This window comes from Thalia democratica, chromosome 8 (genome assembly GCF_965202585.1).
Source record: "Thalia democratica chromosome 8, ktThaDemo2.hap1.1, whole genome shotgun sequence".
Classification (NCBI taxonomy): domain Eukaryota; kingdom Metazoa; phylum Chordata; class Thaliacea; order Salpida; family Salpidae; genus Thalia; species Thalia democratica.
This window is the reverse complement of record NC_139172.1, coordinates 26,702,367-26,726,716: the sequence shown is the minus strand read 5'-3', so window position 1 is coordinate 26,726,716 and position 24,350 is coordinate 26,702,367. Positions and strand designations below refer to the sequence as shown.

At 26.0% G+C, this 24,350-nt stretch overlaps 2 protein-coding genes across 2 annotated transcripts; both read left to right on the top strand.

The window, feature by feature from the left end:
- Positions 1 to 5,419: 5,419 nt before the first annotated feature.
- On the top strand, positions 5,420 to 14,206 carry LOC145843082 (uncharacterized). The gene is made up of 9 exons (XM_082950547.1): positions 5,420 to 5,558; positions 11,339 to 11,540; positions 11,734 to 11,892; positions 12,000 to 12,175; positions 12,412 to 12,577; positions 12,907 to 13,074; positions 13,381 to 13,730; positions 13,858 to 13,939; positions 14,026 to 14,206. Exons 1-9 carry the CDS (start codon positions 5,420 to 5,422, stop codon positions 14,204 to 14,206), a joined length of 1,623 nt encoding a protein of 540 aa, XP_082806673.1.
- A 754-nt stretch (positions 14,207 to 14,960) lies between these two features.
- On the top strand, positions 14,961 to 18,000 carry LOC145842683 (uncharacterized). Its single transcript, XM_082950158.1, has 6 exons — positions 14,961 to 15,033; positions 15,668 to 15,893; positions 16,370 to 16,597; positions 16,796 to 16,932; positions 17,044 to 17,200; positions 17,300 to 18,000. Exons 1-6 carry the CDS (start codon positions 14,973 to 14,975, stop codon positions 17,838 to 17,840), a joined length of 1,350 nt encoding a protein of 449 aa, XP_082806284.1. The 5' UTR covers positions 14,961 to 14,972; the 3' UTR covers positions 17,841 to 18,000.
- The last annotated feature ends 6,350 nt before the right edge of the window (positions 18,001 to 24,350 follow it).

The window sequence follows — 24,350 nt, the reverse complement described above, 5'->3', positions numbered from 1 at the left end:
ATTTAAAGCGAAAACAAAGTATGTTTTGTCTTGTTATTTTGAATAACTTAATTTAAATAATTATCCAGCTTAAAGGTTATTTGACTTATGTGAAACTTCCTTATAAAATATTTTTGTGCCAAAAACGTACTATTTTTTGTCGGTTATTTTTGATGTACCACAAAATTAAAAGTTCATTCATAATGTCTTGTTTTTTTTTAATATTGCAGTTATATATCTACTATATAAATATATAAACTAAGTTTTTAATTGTATTAAATAGCTATAAAAAAATATAAAAAACAATTATATGGTTTTTTCGAACTCAATTACGTTTAAAACTAAAAGTTTTTGTTAAACAAAAACTTTGTTCAACAAATTTTTGGAAATTAGTAAACATTTTAAAACTTTAATATATAATTTGTTGATTGACTTTTAAATGTTTTAACGTTTCATTTGATTGTTATAATAACATATGTTTAAACTTTACTAATTTAATAACACATTTTTTTATATTTAAGCTTTATTTAAAAATTTACTGGATTCTTCTAATAACATTATAGTTACTCACAGCCTAGTGTATAAACGTCAATATAAATGAAAATAATTACGCAAATAAAACTACTGAATTAAAAGCATTAAAAGTACTAATAAAAAAATACTTAAATATACTGATTCTTCATCAGAACTAGTACTTGGTTATAAAGTTTAGGTTTACGCTTCATACTTATAATATATTCGAATTCAAATACAATTACTTTAGACAGTTCTTAAGTTCAATGGAAATATATATTATGCACAATAACAAAGATTTTAATAGAAAAAATGAACATATAAAAAAGATGATAAAACTGTTTTTTAATTTTTTATATTATAGTAGATATTTCTTACTTTATACAAGTCACTAGAAAAATTTGTATACAAACTGTATTCGATTTTTTATAACTTATGTTTAACACACTTTTATTTATTTCAAACTTTTTAGTATAGCATTTTTAAGTAAAAAGACATACTTTTTACTTATATTCGTACTTTATAGCCTAAATAAAAAGTATTGTTAGAAGTTTTGATATATTAAAAGTAGTAAAACAGCTTAGTATTAGTTTTTAGTTAAAGCTTAAAATTTAATAAAAAAGAAGGTAAACTGTCAAGTGTCAACAAGCTATTTATAAAGTAAAAAACAAAAATGCGATTATCTAAGTCTAGTTTGTTTAATGACCTGAGAACTTCATTATTTGCTTATTTCAAATAGAATGTTTTGTTGGTGTACATACAAGTTTTCAACTGAAAATGTTTAACTAAAACTTAGTTTGTATACTTAAAGTAAACTAATACAAAATTTTGCTTGACATTATTTATATTTGAAATAAAGTATTTTTGTTTAATTTCAATTTTATAATTTCGAAAGCATATATTGACAGAAACATTCCTAGTTAAAAAGTCCGTTAGAAACATGAAAATGTCATAACTTAAACCATTAGCTATTGCTGACTTAAACAAGCTTATAGGTACGAAGACTATTGTTTTAGTGATTTAAGCAACAAGCATTAAAAATTCTACTATAACTTTTTTCTAAAATGTAGGTCACAGGTCGTATTAAAAGTTACTCTTTGTAAAAAAAAACTTGTTTGAAGTTATATTTGGACAGAACTGTTAACTAAGTTAAAGTTACTAAGTTAATAAAAACACTTAGTTGCTTATGCTTGAAATATATTTATTAAATATTGCTCTTATCAAGTAGTAAAATTACAACATTATTATAAAATACTTTATATTAAATACTTCTTATATAACGTATACTTTGTTTTCAACCGAAGTTAACAAAAGTTCACAATCTAAGTTTTCTAAACTAAAAGCAATATTTGCTCGAGACATTTTAGACATTCTTCTAAAAAATGGATTACTTTAAAAGAAAATCTTTTTTTAAATCTTTAAATGTTTCAAACAAAAATAGCTAACACTAACGTGGTATATTATTCAACAAACGCTTGCTTTAAACTACCGGTAGCTTTTGTTACAATTCTTTTGTTTTAACGTCATTTTTATTATATAAATATGTTTTCTTCTATTTTTAAATAAATATTAATTCATGCTTTTGAAGTATGTTGAACAATTTTTTAGTCTCAGTTTTATTTTCATAGTCAACTTAAAAATACTTATTATCGTTGTCACATCTTGAAAGCTCTAAAACGTAAAGTTATAAAACTTTCATACATTTTACGTCATACACTTTTTAGCTGACAAGAAATATTTCTTCAATAATCAAAGAAAAAGATAACTACTGAACTAAAACAGTTAGTACAAAATCAAAAAAAAAACTTGAAGACAGTCTTTTGTAAACTTGATAAGATTTTTAAGAAATCTTAACTTATTAAAAAAAACTGCTTACTAAAAATTGATTTATGTTTAACACCATTAATTTAGTTTTGTAATCTACAATAGGCCAAACCAAAAGCTACAAATTATGGCGACTATGACAAAATGATATAGTATTTTTATTTAAAAATATTTATTTCAGGTATAACTACTTGTTTTCGTTTATATATACATTTTTGTACCATATAGTTATAGTGTCAACCAGGGGCGTCGCGTGGGGTGTTGCACTGCCGCAACTGCACCACTTGGAAATTTTGTAAGGAAAAAATTAAGTATCTGTAATATTTTCGTTATTTTTTAGAACGAAATCTCTTTTAAAACTCCAATTTAGAAAACGACCATTTTGCCCACTTCACTGCCGCAAACTCTTAGCTGACTGCCGCAAATGAACTCAAAAAAGCAAAATTTCTTCAAGAATTACCGCAAAATCAATATCTTGCGGTAAGTAAGCTAAGTTGATAATTCCCTAAAACAGGACATGCTTAAGTATCATCTACAAGGTATTGTAAACATAAAATAAAAACAAAGCTAAGCTACTGCAAAGGATTAAACTTGACTTTTTGTACTCACATGATTTTTTTAATTTAAACTTGTCATAAATTAAATATTTTGAAAAAAAAAAATAAGAAACTTAAACCACCAATATCTAAGAAATTCGATTTTTTATTTTAATCTGCATACATAAACTTAACTATAACTGATTATTGTAGTCATAAAGTTAATAAAATATTTAATTAAATAATATTTAAATGTAAAATTTGAGCTCTGAAAAAAAATGTTAAGCAGTTTATTATAAACTTCTAGTTTACTCTTACAGAAAAATAATTTAGATTTATATTAAATAAAAATTATTATTATTTAAACAGTCACATATTTAAATAAAGTAAATAGCCTTAACTTAAAATATTGGTCTGACCCCCCAAGAAACTTTGATTACTTAGAGTAGTTTAACATTTTAGTCTACTTTATATGACTTTTGGTTTAATTTTTTCATAAACAAAGCAAAAATTTTAGATAAAATTGTTGAAACATGGTTGCCTTGCCTCATAATCAGGATAACTTAGAAATGTTAAAAAAACTCAAGATGACCCAAGATAAATTAAAACTGACCAAATTAGAAAATATTCAGGCTGACTTAAGCAGTTTTAGTTTTTTACTCTGAAAATAACAAGTTTATTTAAAGTTAAAATATAAGTGTTTTACCCCTATGGCCACATGAAAACTAACTAACAATTTTTTACTGTTATAATGGTTACATATTTATTAATTATCTTTAAATTTCTTGAAAAGTTCAACAGCCTCACCAACTAAACTTTAAAAAGTTGAGCTCCTGAGAAAAATACTGTCATCAAAATGAAAAACAAATTAAATTTGTATACATAAAAGATACCCTTAAAAAAATATTGAATTTTAAACCTCCAACAAAAAACATTCAGTTTAGAAAAAAAGTTAATAAAAATCTTTAAGTTTGTTGAAAAAAATTGTGCAAAATAGTGAGGGGTAAGGGGGGGATGTATAGGCACTTTTTTACATGTTGTTCTTATTCTAAGTTTTTCAGAAAGCTAATAGTTACTCTTTAATAAACTTGAAACTTCCAATTAAACTTTTAGATACAACCGGTCAGGCCAGAGATTACATTGATTTATTATACAAGGAACAAACTAAAACAGCAAAAAAATACAATTTTACTGAAAACCTATATTCTCCATCATTTTTAAAGCAATTTTTATCAAACTTTTTCATCCTAATCTTTATGAAATTTTATACTTTTGTTGAAGAGAAGTGTTAAATTTTTAACTATCAATATATATTTTTATATATACAAAAAAATATTACTTTTGTTATAACTTTTTTTTCTTAGTGTTTTAATATCTATTTTATCAAATTGTTTTATTTTATAAAAGAAACATCTAAAAATTTTGAGGCCAACTTATAAAAAAAGATATGGTTTTAGTGATTTGATCTATTTGTTGTTTGAGTTTATGTTATATTAATAAGGACTCTTTTGTATCTCTGACTGTGAATTCCGATATCTCAAAAATTAATATGATTTTTTATATGGATAAAAAATGCCTTGCAGTTAAATTAAAACTGTATAAAATAAGTTCAGTAAAATAATTCTAAAGTATATGTTAAGGGCATAAAAGGGGGGTAAAACACTTTTTTTTTAAACGCTGTTTTAGTTTGTGCCTCCTGTAAGGAACCTTTTGTTGCCTTCGACTTTGATCGGCTATATCTAAAAATGTATTTTGAATTTTTAAAATCTGTAAAAAGCATCTTGTAGCTTAGTAAAACTTCATAAAATAAGATCAAATTGTGAAGAAAGTGTTTCATCCTCCCAATGCCCTTAAAAGCAAAGCTTATCTTCAGGTGTAGCAAAAGTTCAGTTGTTTTAAAACTTGATATTAAAAATATATAAAAAAAAAAATCTTCATGTCCTTAAAGTTATTGATAAAATGAAACTCTTTGTTTTTAAAATTATTTTAATCTTTTTTTTAGCTATATTCAGGATTGCCACACACTCAGGGTACTCAGTGAAACTTAATGATATTTTAAGTTCTAAAAAATCTCAGGGAAACTCAGGGTATTTTGATTTTTTCTCAAAAACACATGGTGACTCAGGGCATTTCAAGGTCACTCAGGACAGTTTCTTTTGACTCAAAGAGTGGCAACCTTGCTTTTATTTAAATTTTTTTTAATATTGAAATTATTTATTAGTTTACTCTGTAGAGTTAGAACAGTTTAAGATTTTCACAGTTATTGTTGGCAAAATATTTTACTGTTAATAAATCCTGTTTTCCTTTAGAACTTATAGAAACAGTGAAGAAGTGTTATCCTGTAGTTGAATGTCAACAGTTAGAAAGAGAACTGAAAACATTTTATTCACATGCATCAGGATGATTTAGTGAAAATACTGTTATATCTTGAAGAACATAACCTGACTAAAATGTTTAACAAAACTACAAAGTTTCTAGAAACTTTGATAACTATTCCCATGAATAGTGTAAACGCTGAAAGAACATTTTCATCTTTGAAAAGGATAAAAACATTTTTGAGAAACACCATGGGTCAGTCAAGATTAAATTCTTTGAGTGTAATTTCGATTGGTAGGGACTTACTTAAAAACTGTACTAGTTTCAAAGAAGAGGTGATGGAGAAATTTATCAGCCAAAAGGAGAGAAGAATGAACTTTAGTTACAAAGGTGAAAAGTAAGAGTCTAAGTATTTATGTTTGCAAAGTTAGACTTTAGATTTAATTTTTTAGGTAGACATTCAGTAGTAACTAATTTTTGTACTAAGCAAGTTTAGTTTTTCTTTAAAAAGTTGTAATTTGTACATAAATTTTTCTTTGTTTGTAGACTTTTTAATTTACTTGCCAAGCTTCATTATGCATTCCTGTTTTCGTTTAGTTAAAAATAAGTAAAAATATTATTAAGTAATAATATTTCGTTTAATCGAATATTTTTCAAGTAAAGTTGAAGCTAAAATGAAATATTATTATAGTTGCTGTGTTTTTTATTATAATATAAGTTTCTTATATCTAAATTGTAAGCTACTTTTAGTTTTAACTTTCGAGCCTTTGTAAAACTTAATATTATTTAGTTTGCTTGTTTTAATTTTGAGTTTTTTACTTATTTAAACTTTTTTTTTATCATAAATTAATTTTAAATTTCTTCACTTCGTAATGTAAGTTGTTCTTTAAAAAGATTTCAATTTCTACACAACATTTTATTTGTTTGTAGACTTTTTAATTTACTTGCCAAGTATAATTAGACTTTTTTATTATTAAATATTAGTAAAACAATTATTAATAGTTTGATATTTAATTAATCCAATATTTTTAAACTAAAGTTGAGACTAAAAAAATATTATTGCAGTTGCTGTATTTTCTTATTATAATATTAATCTGTTTAATCTAAATTGTAAGTTAGAGACTTCGTAAAATTTGATATTTACGAGCTTGCTTATTTTACTTTTGTGTTTTTAACTTAGTAGTCAAGCTGTTTTTTTTTAAACATAAAAATTTTAATTAGTTATAAGTTGATACTCGTTTATTTTTTTTATTATTCATCAGTAAATAAGCAATTATTTTCTACTGAGTTTTAAATAAATTTTACTTAAAATAAACTTGCAGTTTGTACATAACATTTTTTTGTTTGTTTGTAGACTTTTTAATGTTCTTGCCAAGTCTAATAAGACATTTCTTCTTTTTTTTGTTAAGTTAAATATTAGTAGAATAACCATTCTTAGTATGATGTTTAATCAAATATTTTTAAAAATTAAGTTGAGGCAAAAGAAAAACTATTAAAGTTGCTGTGTTTTTCAATATAATAAAAGTTTGTTTTGTCCAATTTTTTTTCTACTGTTAGTTTAAATTTTAAAACCTTCTTAAAAATTAATACTCGTAAGTAAGCTAACATTTTTTGAGTCTTGTAAATTACTTGAAATAATTTTTTTTCTTATATTGTTATATTTACTTAAAATTTCAAAGTATTTACCTTTTTTTTAAAGTTATTTTCTTACATAATTTTTTTTTGAAAAAGTAAATGTTTTATTTCTAAACAAAACTTCCCAGGTTACATTAGCAATTTAATGTAATTGTTGTAGAAAAAAGTCTTTATTTAAGATAAAAAAAGAGTTTTAAAATAGTGGATTTTTATCTAAATTCTGCACCACCTAAAAAAATACCACGCGACGCCACTGGTGTCAACTATAGTTTTTTTTTAAACTAGTGCCGTTTATGCATCTTTACAAAATCTAAGAGTTCGAAAAGTTATATTTTTTTATCGAAATTGATAAAACTAGACACATTACGAACTATGTAATAAAATAAAAAAACACTGATTTACAAAAACTCAAACTGTAACAACTATATTTTGTAGTTTTGTTAAAACAAACTTAATAAAAATTAAAAAAAATATTATTAACATTTTTGTAAACTAAAACTAAAAACAAAATAATTAACCATCTCATATTAGTTTTGAAAATTTTGAAAAGTGAGTTTTAAACATGTATTATAAAGATAAACAAAACAGTGTATTAACAATTAAGAAAAACTTATATTGTGAGATATATAGTAATTGTAATAATTTTATTTTAAAAAATGCTTATGCTTAGATATCAAAAACCAGTTAACTAGTGTTAAATTGGCAAAGTTTTTGATTAAGCATTAAGACTTTATAAGTATTAAACTCATGTAAAACAATTTAATTATTTTTCAAGAGGCTTATTGTTATTTAAAAAAGTTTAAACCGATATCTAAAAAAATATCAATAATGTTCATATACTGTTTAGTAAAATTATTTTTTTTTGATAAAAAATTTAGTTTTAAAAGACAATTTTTTTCGCATTCTGTCTTGCCTTATTACTTATTAGTTTATTTTTGTTTCTCTTTAATATTAAAAAACTTTATCAATTGTTTATAAAACATTGTTTTTATGGTATATAATATAAATTGCTATTTGTTGTTGTTTGTTATTTTAGTATAGTGGTCATAAATTTAAGTTAAAATGTAAATAAAACAGTGTTTGTTTTTAGCTAAAAAATATTTTTTTTCTCAAGTTTTTTTTTAATTTGAATTTTTTTTATTCCAAAACCTTTTTTTAAATTCAAAACTAAACTTTATGTAAATAAACCTAGACAGACATAAATATGTTAAGCCTTATTTCACTACATAAAATTAAAAAAAAAATCGAATAAAAGTGTCTAGTTAAGACAGAACGACGTTAAAATTTAATCATCAGAAGTTTGTTTGGTAGCAGAAATAAATTTTGTAGTACTGTAAAGCTACTTTACTACTAATATTTATTACTAAAAAGTTTCATATCTCGACTACTTTACTATCAATTATACAAATACGCTTATTTTAAAAATTTTCTAGAGTTTCTGATTTACCACACAAAAACTTATCTTTATATTACGTTTATTTATGTGTTGACAAATCAATTCAATGATTGGTCGAAAGGAGAAAGCACCAATAGCCAGGGGCTTATTAGATAATTTCTTGTTACTCACATCTACCACAAATGTAATATGATAGCTGGTCAATAAACACTTTTTCACAGAGATTAGTATCGTTTAAAACCGTTTGAAGTAGACGTTTAAATTGTTTAAGAAAACAGTTTTTTGTGTTTGATCATAAAGTATTTAGTTTTTAATTACTCTTACTCTAGCAAGTATAAGTCTAAGTAATGTAGTTTATTTGTTTGCTTCTTTTTACTGTAAACACTTGTTTGACTTATAAAGCAAACTCAAACAAAATTAAACTTAGTTAGTTTTCTTTATTCTTCTGATTAAAATTATTTTGATGTTGTAGAAAAACTTTCTTAGTAACAGAGTTAAACTGTATAAGTTACACTTTTTTACGTTATATATAAAAATATATTTAAGTTATTAATTAGTTTTCTGAATAAGATATCTCTTTATATTCAATTATCAACCTTGTAACGTTTTTGAATAAATATTTTAAAATTCAAAAATAATAATATAAAAACTTAACACAAATTGTATAAACAGTTAGTTACAATCATATATGATATGACAGCACTAAGTTAAAAAAAAGTTTGAAAACTTACATATCATTTTATGAGTATTGAGTATGTTTTATAAATTAAGCAGCTAACTTATAAAAATACTTACTTTTTAAGGAGTTTTTGTATCAAAAGTTTTCAAAAGATAAAAAATAATTTACTATATTTTTTTTACTCAAAAATTAGTAAAAGCCTAATAAATTTATATAGCACTTAGATAATAATACGACAATGTTTGTAAAACATTTTAATTAGAGTATCTTGTACGACTGTAAGAACTTTGTTGTTTTTACTTTTAAAATTAGTGAGTTTAACTAACATCAAATTAGCAAATTTGTTTTTTGTTTATAGCTGTAAACTTCAAATATAGCTCTATTATGTAGGCTGTTTAATTTTGTTAGCGAAAGCACTTGCACAATTTTACGTGTTTATTAAACAGCGAAAGTTTTAGTATTTTTCAAAACTTAGTTTTGCACCATTCAGTAGTTTTATATTTCTGAGTAAAGTCATTTCACTTTGATAATTCATACAAAATTTTTTGTGTTGTTTTGTTAAGATAAATTTAAATAGTTTATACACTTATCAATTTAAGCAACTTTTATAAAAAGTTTTTTTTTTAATTTTCTACTTATTTATTTTATGCCTGAGATACGTAATTATACAATTTAAGTTTTATCTTAAACTAATAACTCAGTGCTAAAATGATACTTAACATCTCCTTAATTTTATCAGAAACTTATAATAAAAACAAACTTAGACCATGTATATTGTTATTCTGTTGATTATTTTACAAATTTCATTGGTTGTAACAGGTAGTTTATTTGTTTTATTGTTATTTTTCATAATGATAAGTTATTAACTGTACCAGCTTAATTAATTAGCCAGCATACTTTTACTTGATACAAAAATATGTTCGAGCAAAATTGAAAATCTTGCTAACTTTTTCTAAACCAGGGTTTGGTAGCCATTAACAAGTTACGGTTAAGACTTACTAGCAAAAGTATTTTGGGGGCCAAAACTTTTGGAAAATATCTTCGCGTGTAGCTTTACTTTTATAAAGTTTTACTAAGTATTAAAAAGAGTTTTTATCAAAATAGTAGTTAAATATAACTACTGTTTTTTTGAACTTTAATTAAGAACACATTTCAAAACAAATTGTATAAAAATGCTTTAACTCGCACAAGTTGTTTTGAGACTACAAAAAAGATTTGGGTCAGAAGTTTCTGCTCGGTTTAGATATCGGTACGTAGTTTGTCGAGCCAAGGTCTAAACTAAAATTTAGTCCAAAAATATCACAATATTTTTTCTTCATTTTCAATCAATACTAAAAGTTAATAAAACGCATTTGCATCTACTTATAACAAAGAAGTTGTGAGAATACAATGATTTTACAACATGTTTTATTAAACTTTGTTAAATATTTATGTTTTAGTTTCACCAAAGCTTTTCATTATTTAGCTTGGGCAATAACATTTGAATATAGTTTATATAATGTTACACATACAGTTTATAATTTAAAAGTTAACTGTTTTTTTTTCAGTTAATTGGTTCTAAAATTAATTGTACATTTATTGTTAAATTTGTTCTTCAGACAGTCTAACTCAGTTCAAATTATCTATCGTAGTAGATAATTGATAAAAAAAATTAATTTTTTAGATTTAAAAGAAAAAAAAAAATTTTTTATAATAACTTTTATATAATACTAAATTATTTCTTTTAAATTTTGGTTTGGTTTTTTTTTGTATTTGTTATGCTAAACGTCATTACATTCTCAAAATATTAAAGACATACAAATATCGCAACTTAGTTTTTGAATATAATTAGATTTTTCTTGTTTATTTAGAACTTCAATCTTTCTGAATCGTATAAAACAAGTAATAGAATGATTTTAGCTTCACCATCAACGCTACAAATTTTCAAAGCTATAGAATAAATTTGGCTTTCTACACATAAATAATTATATTTTGGTAAACTTAACTTAAGGCAAAATTTCTCACGAGCTAATAATCTGTAATGGTTATCAAAACATATATGCAAATTATCAAACGTTCAAAAGTTCAACCACACAGCAACTCTCTTTTTTTTTTTTTTTTTTTGTAGTGGAATTGAGAAAGCTCGTTGCTTAATAATTTTGTTTTTCTTATAAGCGGACTTCCTACTTTTTATTAAAATTAATATTTTAAATACTCAGCGGACAGTTTCACATTGGTTACAGAAGAATGAAAATTAATCATAACTAGGGCGTGTACAATAAAATAAAACATTTCAATCCATGTAGGTAGACATATATTCGTTATAATAAATCAAAATAACAAAAAACATTTTTAATTTAGAAGGCTACTACTTGAAAATAATGTGTAAAATTTATTAAAAAAATTTAATAACTATGATAAAATAATATACAATAGTCATGAATTATTATATATATTTTTAATTTAATTTTGATTTAACAGAAAGGCAGCCGTTGGATTTTGTTACTGTGACATCCAAAAGTCTCAAACTTGAGTGCATCACGCCGTTAATTTACAGAGATAAACATATAGGAAGTGTTTGGGAAGCTACAAAATTACCGAGAGGATATAAAGCAATTTCACAGATAATCAGCAAAAACAAATGCGATACTTATCCGAAATTTGACAAGGTTATCATTGGAAGGTATTTAAAATTAATTCAATTTAAAACTTATAAGATTTTATAACTAAATTTTACAAATTTTATTTTATTTAATATATTAAACCACAATACACATAGCAGTAAAAAACTTCTTATTAAGTTTCATAGCTTTAGGGTCTTTAAACTTTTATGACTTTAAATACTTTTTTTTTGAAAAATTACAAATACTCATCAGAACTAGAGGAGACGGGCTAGCTTCACCGAGCGGGTTCATAAAGGTCAATTATTACGTCACTACTTTTAACTTCACGGTTTACCAGCTCGCGTGTCCTCGAGGCTACAGTTCAAGAGGCGACATAGTAACTCACTGTAGTTCTCCCCCTACAAAAGCCAAGTTAATATTTTTTTAATGATGTTTAAAGCTGTTGAAAGTATTTAATTTAACCATTTACTATGAAATGTAATATTATCTCTCTTTAATTAGTATGTATTCTAAACAAGGCACTACGTCTGCGTAAAAGGGACGCTGATGCAAGATTTCAAAATGTTTTCCGAAGTTGGAAGTACCTGCTTAACAGCGACAACGAGCGGTGAAACGGTTTTGCACGGATGCAGAAAAGTTCATCGTGCGGCTGACCTGAAAATTATGAAGAACTTCGACTACTTGCAATATCTAAGTTTGTTATTTGATTTCGCTTGTTGTTTTTTAGTTTCGTTAGGAAGGTTCAGTTTTTTTTGTAGCATGTTGCATTTTATTATTTTACCAAAATAACGTTATCAAAAATTATGATAGTAGAGAATTTGTTAATACACCAGTGTATATATACTAGAGTGTAGCTATATATATATAGTAAATCATAATTTATTAAACTAAATATGTTTCATAAGACATTATAACTACAACATTCTAAAGGCCCACCGCTATTCACACTGACAAATTCTTACTGCTTGGGTGACATTCTGAACGGGCAGGCGTCGGTGTGGCGGGCGAACGTGTCTCAATCCGAGTACTTTATACTTGGTGACGTCATAATGGCTGGTGGCTGCAATGTAACGCCGCCCATGATAGCTGTTGGAAGGTTGTTGAAAAATTCATTCAAACATTTTTATACTTTTGGGCAATAATCGTATTACAGCAAACATAAAGTGTTTCAATTTTTGATTTACTTGTATACATTTAAACCTTTTAATTCAGGATTTCAAACTCATTTTCATAATCGTTCACTTGGATAGAATTTAGAAAATGCTTGTCCACTCATTTTTTAGTTAATTACCTTTTTCAACCTTCACCTGCTAACTAATTGTTGCCCCATGATAGCTAAAATTGACCACAAGCGGTCTATATCGCCAAATTTAACCGACATTTAACTTCAGAGACACAAATGTAAGACTATCTTAAACTCAACAGATCACTCAACAGCAGCTTAGTCGAGCCGATCGGAGTCGACAAGCTTTCGGTTGCGACGGATTACGGCTGGAAGATCAGATTCGTCATGCCCGAGTGCCCGCGAGGATTCGTACCGCTGGGTGGTGTCGCAATCGGCGTGAATAGGAGAAATTTGAACGAAAAGCTTCGGTGCGTCAATGAAAATTTGACGGTTGCGGCTGACGCTTCGAAAGGAAAAAATATACTGTAAGAGCTTTGAATTATAGTAACAACAGGTTGAAAGAAAGTTTCTTCAGTTTAATTATTAGAAAAAAAGCATACAAAAAAAAATTCACATGTATTAAACCATTTTTTTTCATGTAATTCAATTTCAATACTTTCTAAACAAAGTTTTAAAAAGTAATACAATGGCTGTTAATTTCATTGTAAGAACTCAAATTAATATTTTTTTTACGTTTAGGTTTATATAAACTATAACTTTTTATCGCACAACAGGATGTCAATAAACTATGCGGGAAGCGTGCACCCGATAACGACAGCTAGCGGATGGAAAACAAGCTTCTTCAACACTTCCAAGAACTTTTATTCCGCAAACAGCTGGACCCTGAAGTCCGATCCGCTGCAGTACAACGAATTCTACGAAAAATATGATGAAGACAAGAAGGTGTTTGAAAAGAACGATGAATTGTACAAAACATATGTGGATGATAAAGAAGTATCTAAAAATAATCGAACGAGCTCATTTGCTTCAACAATTGATTACGAAGTAGAAACTTTCACTGAAGAACTCACGACTACTTCTTCTTACGAAAAAATACACATACCAGAAGGAGTTATTAAAACAAGTGAAACTTTTTTTTATTAGTCAAAATTAAAGTTGATAAAGTTTGTTAAAATTAAAAGTTAGGTTTGTTAAGTATAGTATAAGTTAATAAGCGTTTTAGTTATACAAAAAACTAATTTTAAATTTAGGCGCAATAATAAGCGGTGCTGCTTTAGGATTCATTGGTCTTCTCTGCGCAATAGCTGGTGCTTTGTACTTCATATACAAAAGGTTTTTATATATGTTTTTTGAAAGTTATGATTTTGTTTGATAATCAAATTAAACTGTTAGGCATCTTAAAATACGTTCTTTTACAGAAAATCCAACAGACCGAAATTTGAATATGCTCCAGCAACTACGAAAGGCAAAAGCTCACACTTTCAAATCGACAGCAGAAATTCTGAGTACGCAACATTGAAACACAACATAATTTACCACTCAATCGACGACGCGCCCGATCTGCCCGCAAACCACCCGAGCGGAAAAATTGTCGTTTGACGTTTGTGACGTTTTTGCGGGAAAATTGTTTGAGAGCGGAGAGATGGGAGCGTGTTTATTAAACAAATGTTCAATTGCATTTAAAAGTTTATACTAAAAGTCTTAGTATTTTTTCGATTACAAAATGTTTTTTATTTGATTCACTGTACATATTTTTACAAAGAGTTTGAGTTCTTCGTATACTTAAGTTCTTCAATCTTAAAAGAAAAATTTTGATTGTTTTTTTTTCATCGATTTCTTTTAATTACTGTGACAATTTTGTGATATTTACGTTAGTTTAAATTTTTTCCTATGATAAAAATTTACTTTAAACTTAAATAGTTTGTTTAAAATGACGATAGACTTTATAAGTGATTTTTCTAATGAAGTGAATAGTTTAATTCTCTTTAGAGTATGCTGCATGGTATTATAAAACGAAAAAAAACAAAGTTTAACCTTCACTTAAATAATGTAGCTGATAGTCTTTATATTTTGCGTATAGCAGTTTAGTACTTACTAAGTTAATAAACCGTATTATACATAAACAACCTAAAAAAATATTTTTCTTGAAACAGAACTAAATGGTCTTTTTTTTGCAAAAATTTCTAAGAAAAATCCTAATATTTCTCTCAAAGCTTATTTTTCAATTTATTTTATATGTAAAAGTTCAAAGCAAGGCGTCGTGATGTGACAAATATAATGATTATTACGTAAGTTGAGAAATAAATATTTTGATAAAACAACTTAAGCTTCAAAATCTTTGTTTAATTAGCAAGATAGAATACTAATGATGGTGTCGTTTCAATATTCAATATTGCTTACATGCTTCTTATTGTTTCTAATAAAAGGTAATATTTTAGTTTAACAGTTTTGTGTTTTCATTAGTTAGTTTGTATATTGTTTTTTTGTCTAACTATAAAATATATTCTAAGCAAAACTAAATCAAGTTAAATAGATATATTTATATATGTCAAGAATTATTAAAATACTTTATACTTACCTAGGCTTTAAACACACCATTGAACTAAATCAGTTTTAGTGTTAATGAATTTTATAAACTAAAAAAACAAACAAAACCTTTAAATAGCTTAAAAACTGTAAGTGAAAAAACAAAGCAACGCTTTTTAGCGCGTTTTAGTTCTTAATAGGGTTATAGCTTATTAGAATGCTTTAAAAGTGAAAAAAAATGTTTTGAAGGAACTTATGTTTGTTATAATGTTTTGTATGATAGTTTTGTTATAATCAACTTAAGCTCACTTCATTTAAAAAAGTTGAAACATTTTTTATCCTTGATATTTATACAACTAAAAAACTAAGTATTTGTTGTAATACTTATATTTTATAAGGAACTCTAGTTTTTTCATGATATATTTCAAACTTTTAATTTTTTAAAAAACAGTAGATACCCGATTTTGTTCTCAGCCAGATTTTATTCTGTACGTTTAAGACAAACTTTAGTTGCCTACCTAATATCATTTTTAGTTGAAATCTTGTCTGCGAAAACATTAATGGAAAGCAACAACTCACTGAAACAAAAAATCATAAGAAATAGTCTTATAACAAGAAATAGAAAAGTTAAAAATTTGACGAATCTCAAACCTTTAAGCAGTCGACAAACAGTAGGTCAAACTTACACGAAGATAGGAAAAGTGCCTCCAAGCAAGCAGAAAACAGATCAAAAAATGTTTATAAAAACTCAGATATTCGGGTAAGTAAAAAAACCTGTATAAAATAATTGATTATAGTTTACTTACGAAAAAACTAAAAAAAAAATTTCAACTGTTTGATCTTTTATAAAAAATAAGTATAATTATATTTATTTGTTCTATAAGTTTTTTTTTTGCTGTATCCTTGTAAAAACACATCTAATGTATTTTTTTGTCATGTTTTCAGTAATATCTACATAAACTACCTTTTTTCTGTTAATAACTTGTCTGTTTTAATTGTTATTTTTTACAGTGGGTAAACAGCTTATAGTCATAGCAGTATCTTTTTTTAAAAACTTTCAGAAGAGAGAATTTACTTAATGTATGGAGTAATATAAATTTTACAAAAAATAAGTTTAACAAGTAAATTACAATAACGTTCAAATATCAAAATATTTAGCAGTAACAAATTAATACTTGTTTACAAGTGAACTGTTATTGAAATGAGTAGAGAAAACATAAGAATAATAAATTTCAGCAAAGAAGGAGATGATTTCATTTCCCCGTCCGGTTTTGTCCGAATCATCAAATCTGGAAATAAAGATGAAATGACCTTCTACTACCGTTTGTTGTGTCCGACGGGCTTCAGGTCGCTAGGTGACGTCGAAGGCACATATAATGACGTAATAACGAAGTACAAATGCGTCAACGAGAGATACGTCATAAAAGCTTCGTTTAACGCATCAGCTATGAATTATGTGGCACGGTATGTAGTTATAATTTTTTAAACTGTTTAGTCTTCTGTAATCTAAACTGAACTTTTAACTTAAAATACTTAAAAAAAAATCTTGGAATGTTTTCTTAACTTGTAGAAAGTAATTATTTAAAAAGGTTCTAAAAGTAGACTAAAATATTTTATTTTAAAATGATACTACAATTTAACACCTTTTCTTTAAACTTCTAGAAGAGACAAAAATCAACCTCTGTTGACAATTTATCGGCCAAATAGTAAATTTGAGACCGGTTTCTATTACGTAATTATGGAAAAAGATGACGTAAGAATGTTTGCATTAGATCCTGACTTTGTTGAAGAGACATCAGGTTTTCATTTTTTCTTAATTCTGTAGTAAAAATTAAACAAATTATTAGAAGCAAACAATAGAACTTATTACAAAGTTTTTACTATGTAAAGCTAATTTATTTATTTCACAGATTCTCTTTTAGTAGCTTCATCACACTACGTTAAAAAAGAAGAAAATACTAGCGCCAAGGACTTTGGCTTTTTTGATATGGATGATCTAATAGTGTTCGTAGTATTTGCGGGTACTGCTTTCCTTATTATTTTGATTATAAGTGCGGTTGAATGCAGGTATGTTTGTTTGATTTTATATATTACAAGTATATAATTATTCCTTAATAAATTGTTTGTAGGTAATTTTAATTTTCAATTACTTTCTTATGGTTTTAGAAGAAAATGTGCAATTAAAAAGAAAAACAACAAAAACGATCGAAAAATTTTGATGAGCAAAGAGAAAAAATCGAGCAAAAGAAAATCGGAAACTCCCACCGTGCTGACCACCTTGCCCGAAGTGAAAGGAGTCGCCGACGTGGAAATCAGCAGGGGCCCTTCGCAGAACGACAAGAAATTTCGTTTCACTTTAAACCATTCCCCAATTTCAGAGGAAACTTCTGAAAAACCTTCCAAGATTGAAGAGCACCCCTACCAGAACTTGCTTCCGGTCACCAGCGTCTCCAACGGCTCCGTCAGCCTCAACGTGTTCGAGGTTGATGACGTCACTCAAGTGTATTCCCATGACGTGTTCTGCGCCCCCTGCGAAAGAAACAGCAGCGTCAGAAACGGACTGTTCAGCCCGAGCTCGGCGGGGGTGGGCGAAAAAAGAAACAAGTCGATAAGCTTCATTTTTCCAAACAACTTTGACGAGTACGAGGAAATTAACATGTTTGTGGAAACTAAATCGCCCACCGCTGTCAATGGTAACAACAAATAATTTTTAAGCACGTCTGATTCTTTAAACTACAAATTAAATAGTCTAATTCCTATGATATTTTATTTGGGTATTAAAAAGTTTTAAAGCTTTTAGATATTTCCTTATCTAAAAGGAATTAATTTGAATAATTACCCCTTTTTACTTTAGCCAAAGGTCTTTATAACGCCATTATAAGCCTTTATAAAGCTTAATGTATATTATAAAAATCGTGTAACTATCTTTATATTTTCATAGAGATAAAAGTTAATTAAAAAACTGCCGCTTAGGCAAACATTCATGTTAATTAAGTAAAGTTTCAATTCATTTATTATTTATTATTTTGTTTGTAATATTTTAGAGCCTTTAATTTTATCAAAAATAAAGATACAAGTGTTTAAACCTATGATATTTAAAAAAACTAAAATGCTTTAATACTTCAACCTAATTTTAAAAAGGATGTTCAGTTATACAATTAAAGCAATAATTTTTTCAAACCAATACTTTTAGTATATATAATCTTAATTAGTAAAAACTACAAAAAAATCTTTTTTACTATACTAAAGTTTTGTTTAGTCAAATTTATTGTGGTAATAAAAAAGACAAAATAAAAAGCAATTCTTAGTTTAACAAATATTATTTAATTAAAAAAAAGTTTTTATTAAATGTATTACTACTATGTGTTAACATAAACAGTACTCTTTTTGTTTACTAAACTCTAATAACTTTATAACCTTTAAAAACAAATACTGTTTCTGTTACTTATTTATACATAACTTATTTGCTTTTGTGGTGTATTTCCTTCAAAAAAACGTTTATGTGAATAAAAAGTACCACACCACATAACATCACAAACTTATTTAAAAGTTTCTACGGGGTAGTGCTTTACTAAAAAAAATTGGTACATTATAGTAATTTTTTTACATGCAAAAACATATTTATCGGTAGAAAGGGCAGTCAAACTAAATAGTTGAAATGCAGCGGCGTTTGACAAATCATGATTTGACTAATATCATTAAGCACCTTTTTAAGACACAAATGTCAGTATGGTTACATATTAATTTCATATATGAGTTTTTTAAGCAAAATTAATTTTATAATCTCATTAAATCGGTTGTAAAACAACTATTTTTTATATTAAAAAATAGTTACCTCCATAAAAAAAAAGCTTTATTTAAGAATAGTTTTACATATTAATAACAACCATAGATATAAGTCTAATCTATGAAAATTTCTTAGAGATTACTATAGTAGTGAAACGTTGTAATATCTTTAAAATTCTACAAAAACTAAATTTAACTTGTCTCCTTATATGTTCTGTACATAAGTTGAGGACTAGTTACAATAAAAAACAATTAAACAGCTAAGAAATTAAAGAAAAAAAAAGTTTTGTTTAAAATAATTAGTTGACCATGGAACATATATAAAAGTTTGTTTTGAAATTATTAGAAGTTGAGCCAACTATTCAGCATTAATAAACCTATTTTCTAATATTTTTCAAATACCAATTCAGTAAGAAACACATTCTACGTTTAAAATTTATTCGCATGACGACGTTTCGACTTTCAATAAGTCATTATCAACAAATTACTGTGCAAAAATAAATAAAATTAGTGATAAACAACTAAGTATACAAAAACAAATTTCTAAGTGATACATTATATAAAAATTTTATAAATTAAGATTATAAACTCTAATACAAAAAAACATTTTACATAAGTACTAACAAATTGTTACACTAATATATATCAAACTAATCAAAAATTCTTAATGTATGGGTAATACCCGGTTTAATTAATTGTTTATTTAAAATTGGATTATAGCGTTTAATTAGTAGAGCTTCACTTATTAGGGTCTCAAATTTATTTCTACATTCTTTCAAAATTCCAAAATTATTAGCAGTTATTTTTTCATTTTTACAAACATTACAATTGCTAATATGGTCCGATACCGATGTTTTGCCCTTTAAATGTTCTTTAATTCTTTCTACTAATGGTCGTGAAGTGAATCCAATATATTGGATACTCTTATCATAAGAGCATTTGTACTCATAGACCACGTTTGATTTTAATTCATGGGGTGTCTTATCTTTATTACTAAAGTAATTGCTTACTTTTGTTGTGGTAAAAATTACTTTGAATTCTTCGATGTAGTTGTTTAGAAGCTTTTCTAGTTTCTTTTTATACTCGATACTAGGTTTTCCAATATAAGGTACCTTTACAACATTTTTGAAGTCTGAGTTACTTAGTTTTTGTTTAGTGCAGTCTTTATTAATATCAAGAGATCTTTCAATTATATCATCAACAAATTTCTTTGGATATCCATTCTTAAAGAACTTTTCTTTTAAGCTTGTGATTTCTTGTTTGTAAATGTTGTGCGTAGAAGCTATAACTCTCGCTCTGTTTACAAACCACAGTATTAGAGCTCTTTTCCATTTAATTGGTGCCACTGCACTAAAATTTAAAATGACATCTGTATCAATTTCTTTTTTATGTACCTTTGTTGTTATTTCCTCTCTCTTTAGTTTGATATTAATGTCCAAAAATGGGAGTTCGTTTCCACCTAATTCATATGTGAAGCTGATAGACTTGTGTAGTTTATTTAACTTTTTGTGGAATTTTTCGAATGAGACATCTTTTCGGAAGATACAGAATATGTCGTCGACATATCGAAGGTATAAAACTGGATTATTTTCATCTTCGGTGTTAAAGAGACTTTTTTCCAATGTTCCCATAAAATAATTTGCTATAGTAGGCGCTAATGGGTTTCCCATGCTTACGCCATCTATTTGTGTATATAATTGCTTATTATATTGGAACAAACCTCCAGTAACAGACTTTAAAAGATTTAACATATTTGATTGTGGTATGGTACTATCACGTACTCCATTTGCAATCATCTGTAGAGTTTCATTTAGTGGTACATTAGTAAATAGTGAGACTACGTCAAAGCTTATGCAGTAATCACCGTCTTTTCGTTCATATTTAGAAAGTTTTTCTAGAAACTCTTTGTTGTTTTCCACACAATATTGTTTTGGGATATGATGTTTGATTGTTACATCCAGATATTTAGCTAATTTATATGACGGTGTGTTTAGCATTGATACGATAGGTCTCAATGGGTAATCTGTTTTATGGACTTTACACGTGCCATATAACTTGCCCGTCGAGTTGCCACCTGTAATTAGGTTGTTATATGTCTTTTTATCTATAAAAGGTTTAAGGTTTTGTTTTATCATTTCTCTTATATGTTCTATTCTTCTTACTATTTTTTTTTGTATTAGAGTTTATAATCTTAATTTATAAAATTTTTATATAATGTATCACTTAGAAATTTGTTTTTGTATACTTAGTTGTTTATCACTAATTTTATTTATTTTTGCACAGTAATTTGTTGATAATGACTTATTGAAAGTCGAAACGTCGTCATGCGAATAAATTTTAAACGTAGAATGTGTTTCTTACTGAATTGGTATTTAAAAACTCCAGTATCCCCACCTGTTTTTTACTAATATTTTTCATCTATAATTTTTCATTAGACTATTAAACCTTAAAATTATTGACAATCTGCAATATTTCAAAGTTGACACAACTTATTAAAAACATATCAGTTGTCGGTCAAACTTTTTAAGAAATATATTTCAATTGTATGTGTCCCATTGAAAACTTAACTACAAAAAAAAATTATCTATAAGAAAATGTAAGAAATATTGTTCAACAAGCAATAATTTACACTAAAAACTTAACTAGGAGTTTAATTAGGTATTAAATTGATATTTGGAACAAAAAACATTAGTTGATACTTTATAAATATTTTTTTGTTATAGAATTGAAATACTTTAATATTGTTACGAAAATTATCGTAAATATAAAGAACACCGGAGTCTAACTTAAAGTTTATCATAATTTATTTAATTAACAGTCAAACAATTCTTTGAAAACTTACCTAAACTGTTCTAAAGAAAAAAACAGTTTTATAAGCAAAAGGTTATTTAAATTACGTATATGTTAGTTTGTAGCTATAACTAATAACACTTATAGCTACAAAATACTTGTAACATTTACAAATAAAATAACACAAAAAAAACAAAAGAATTAATATCCAAATAAAATTTAAAAAAAAATATTTAAAACAAAAGAGTTTAATAATGTTAAGTAGTTACTACTTATCAGTATATTTGTATTTTTTTACTTGAGTCAAAGACTAAAAATGTTTGGAAAATTGTAAATTCATAAAGTATAGATGAAAGCAAAAATACGTATACAAAAAAAAATTGTATTTCATAAACTAAAATTAGGTACTAAGTTTACAAAAATTTCAGATATAAAAAGTAAGTTATCTACATATTATTTAAGTTTTTTAATTAGTTCTTAAAACAATAAAGTTAAACAGTTTTTATTAGAGACACCAAGTACTTAAAAATTTAAACAAGAATACCCCCTATCGTTATTATTTTTATTGTTTTAAAGAGCCCAAACTAAAATATATAGCTATATTGCAAACAGTTTTTTTCCACAAATTAAGCTAATTTATTATTTTTATAAGTTAAAGTTGTTTTTATTTTAAGTTATAGTATATATATAGTTTAATAGGACGATGAAAAAAACGCTCAAAACAATAAGTCCTAGGACCTGGTGCACGAAGAACCTTTCGATTATCGAGTTGTACACCACGAATACCTTTTAATGTCTTGTCCAGGACGAGTACACGCGTTTGCTATTTAGCTAACAATTTTTATTGATACATATTGTGAAATTTAAGTGTAATTATTATCTTCTGAGTTTGTTTTCTATTTGAAAAGACTTACAAACTAAGACTAACACTTAAATTGCGTTAATTATGAAGTTAATTTGAAAACGAGGTTTTGCGAAAAATTAAACACTTTGATTACGAACTTGTATTTAATACTTAATCTGCATAAATTTAAGCAAAACACATTACAGCTCTTATACGTACTTAAGAACAGTGAACTGACATTTACTAACATCAAATAATGTAACTAAAATGTTCATATAAAATTTGAAATTACTTTAGTCAGCACAAAACTAGTTAAAGGACATACTTACTAGTGTATCTGTAAAAATTTTGTTGATTAAAGAATTAATAAACTTTTAAAATTCAATAATTTTTATTTTATTTTACTATTTTGTATTGTAGAAGAAATATCTGAGGACCATTTAATAAAAGTTGAAAGTTTCTGTATTTCATTATAAGTTAAGAAATCATTAAGAACTATTAAAAACAACTAAAAATATATTCCAAAATCATTAACATCCATAGCTGTGTTAAATTTACAAGCCACATAGTACAAATTTTCTAAATTGAAAAAATAATCTAGTATTAAAAAAATAGTAAAAAGAATTGTAGATTTCAAATAAGTTTTGTTTTTAGTAAAATAGTTTTGAATTTTTACCAGTGCCACTAAAATAATTTTTAGTAGCTTTAAGTTGCATCTTTGATAAAGATGTCAAAAACAAAATGATAAAAACAGAACATGCTATACTTGTTTGGAACTTTTTAAAACATGTTTTACCTTATAAGTAGGTTAAAGGGATTATTTTTTAATGGAGGAAATTAATGAATCACAGTATGTAGAAGAGCTGAAACTTTTGAAACTAAACAACAATCAACAAGCTCAAATTGTACCAAATCAGAATGAACCGGCTGTAATTGAAGTAAACCAACATGACGTAGTTGAAGTAAATCAACATGACGTAACTGTAAATGACGTCAACCAGCCTCAAAGTTTATCAGTTCGCATCAGTCAATCGCTCACCTCTTCGTTGTCAAGTGTGAAAAGACTTTGCTGTCGCAAGAAAACAGCAAGTTAAATCAAAGCTCTGACCTCAAATTTTCCATGAATCCAGGCGTCCTGTAGTCTTATTTTTACAACGTAATGGTTATTGTATCTTAGTTCTTATTTTAAACTTTGAATGTACATTTGATAAAATCAATAGCTAATGTGTATGTTTAGTGTGATCTGTTAATTTTACAAGTCTAAATAACTTTTGCCCACATCAGATCAATTTAGCTTAGTTTCATAGAATTGTTTGATTGTTAATTTCATAAATTGTTAAAAGAGTTCAAATTAAACTCATTTGTTCTTTATATTTATGTTAACAATAAAGTAAATTTAGAGATAAAAAAGATTTCATTTATATTTAAATACTGGTTTATTGTACCAATTATCAATTTAATACCGAACTAAAACTCTTAATTAAATTTTCAGTATACATTGTTGCTTACTAAACAAGCATTCTCTTAAACAAGTTTATATATTTATATTTGTACTTAAGACTTCAATAGACCGCGTACTACTGAAATATTCCGGCCAACAAATGACATGTTTTTAATAAGTTGTGTCAACCTTGAAATATGGCAGTTTTTTAATACTTTTTTGGTTCAACAGACAAATAATACTTTTATAATGATTATTTATGAAAAATAAAGTTTGCTAATGTTATATAGTTAATATTATTAATAATCGTTGTAATGTTTATATAACAGTTACTAAGTCGTTGCATAAATTAAACT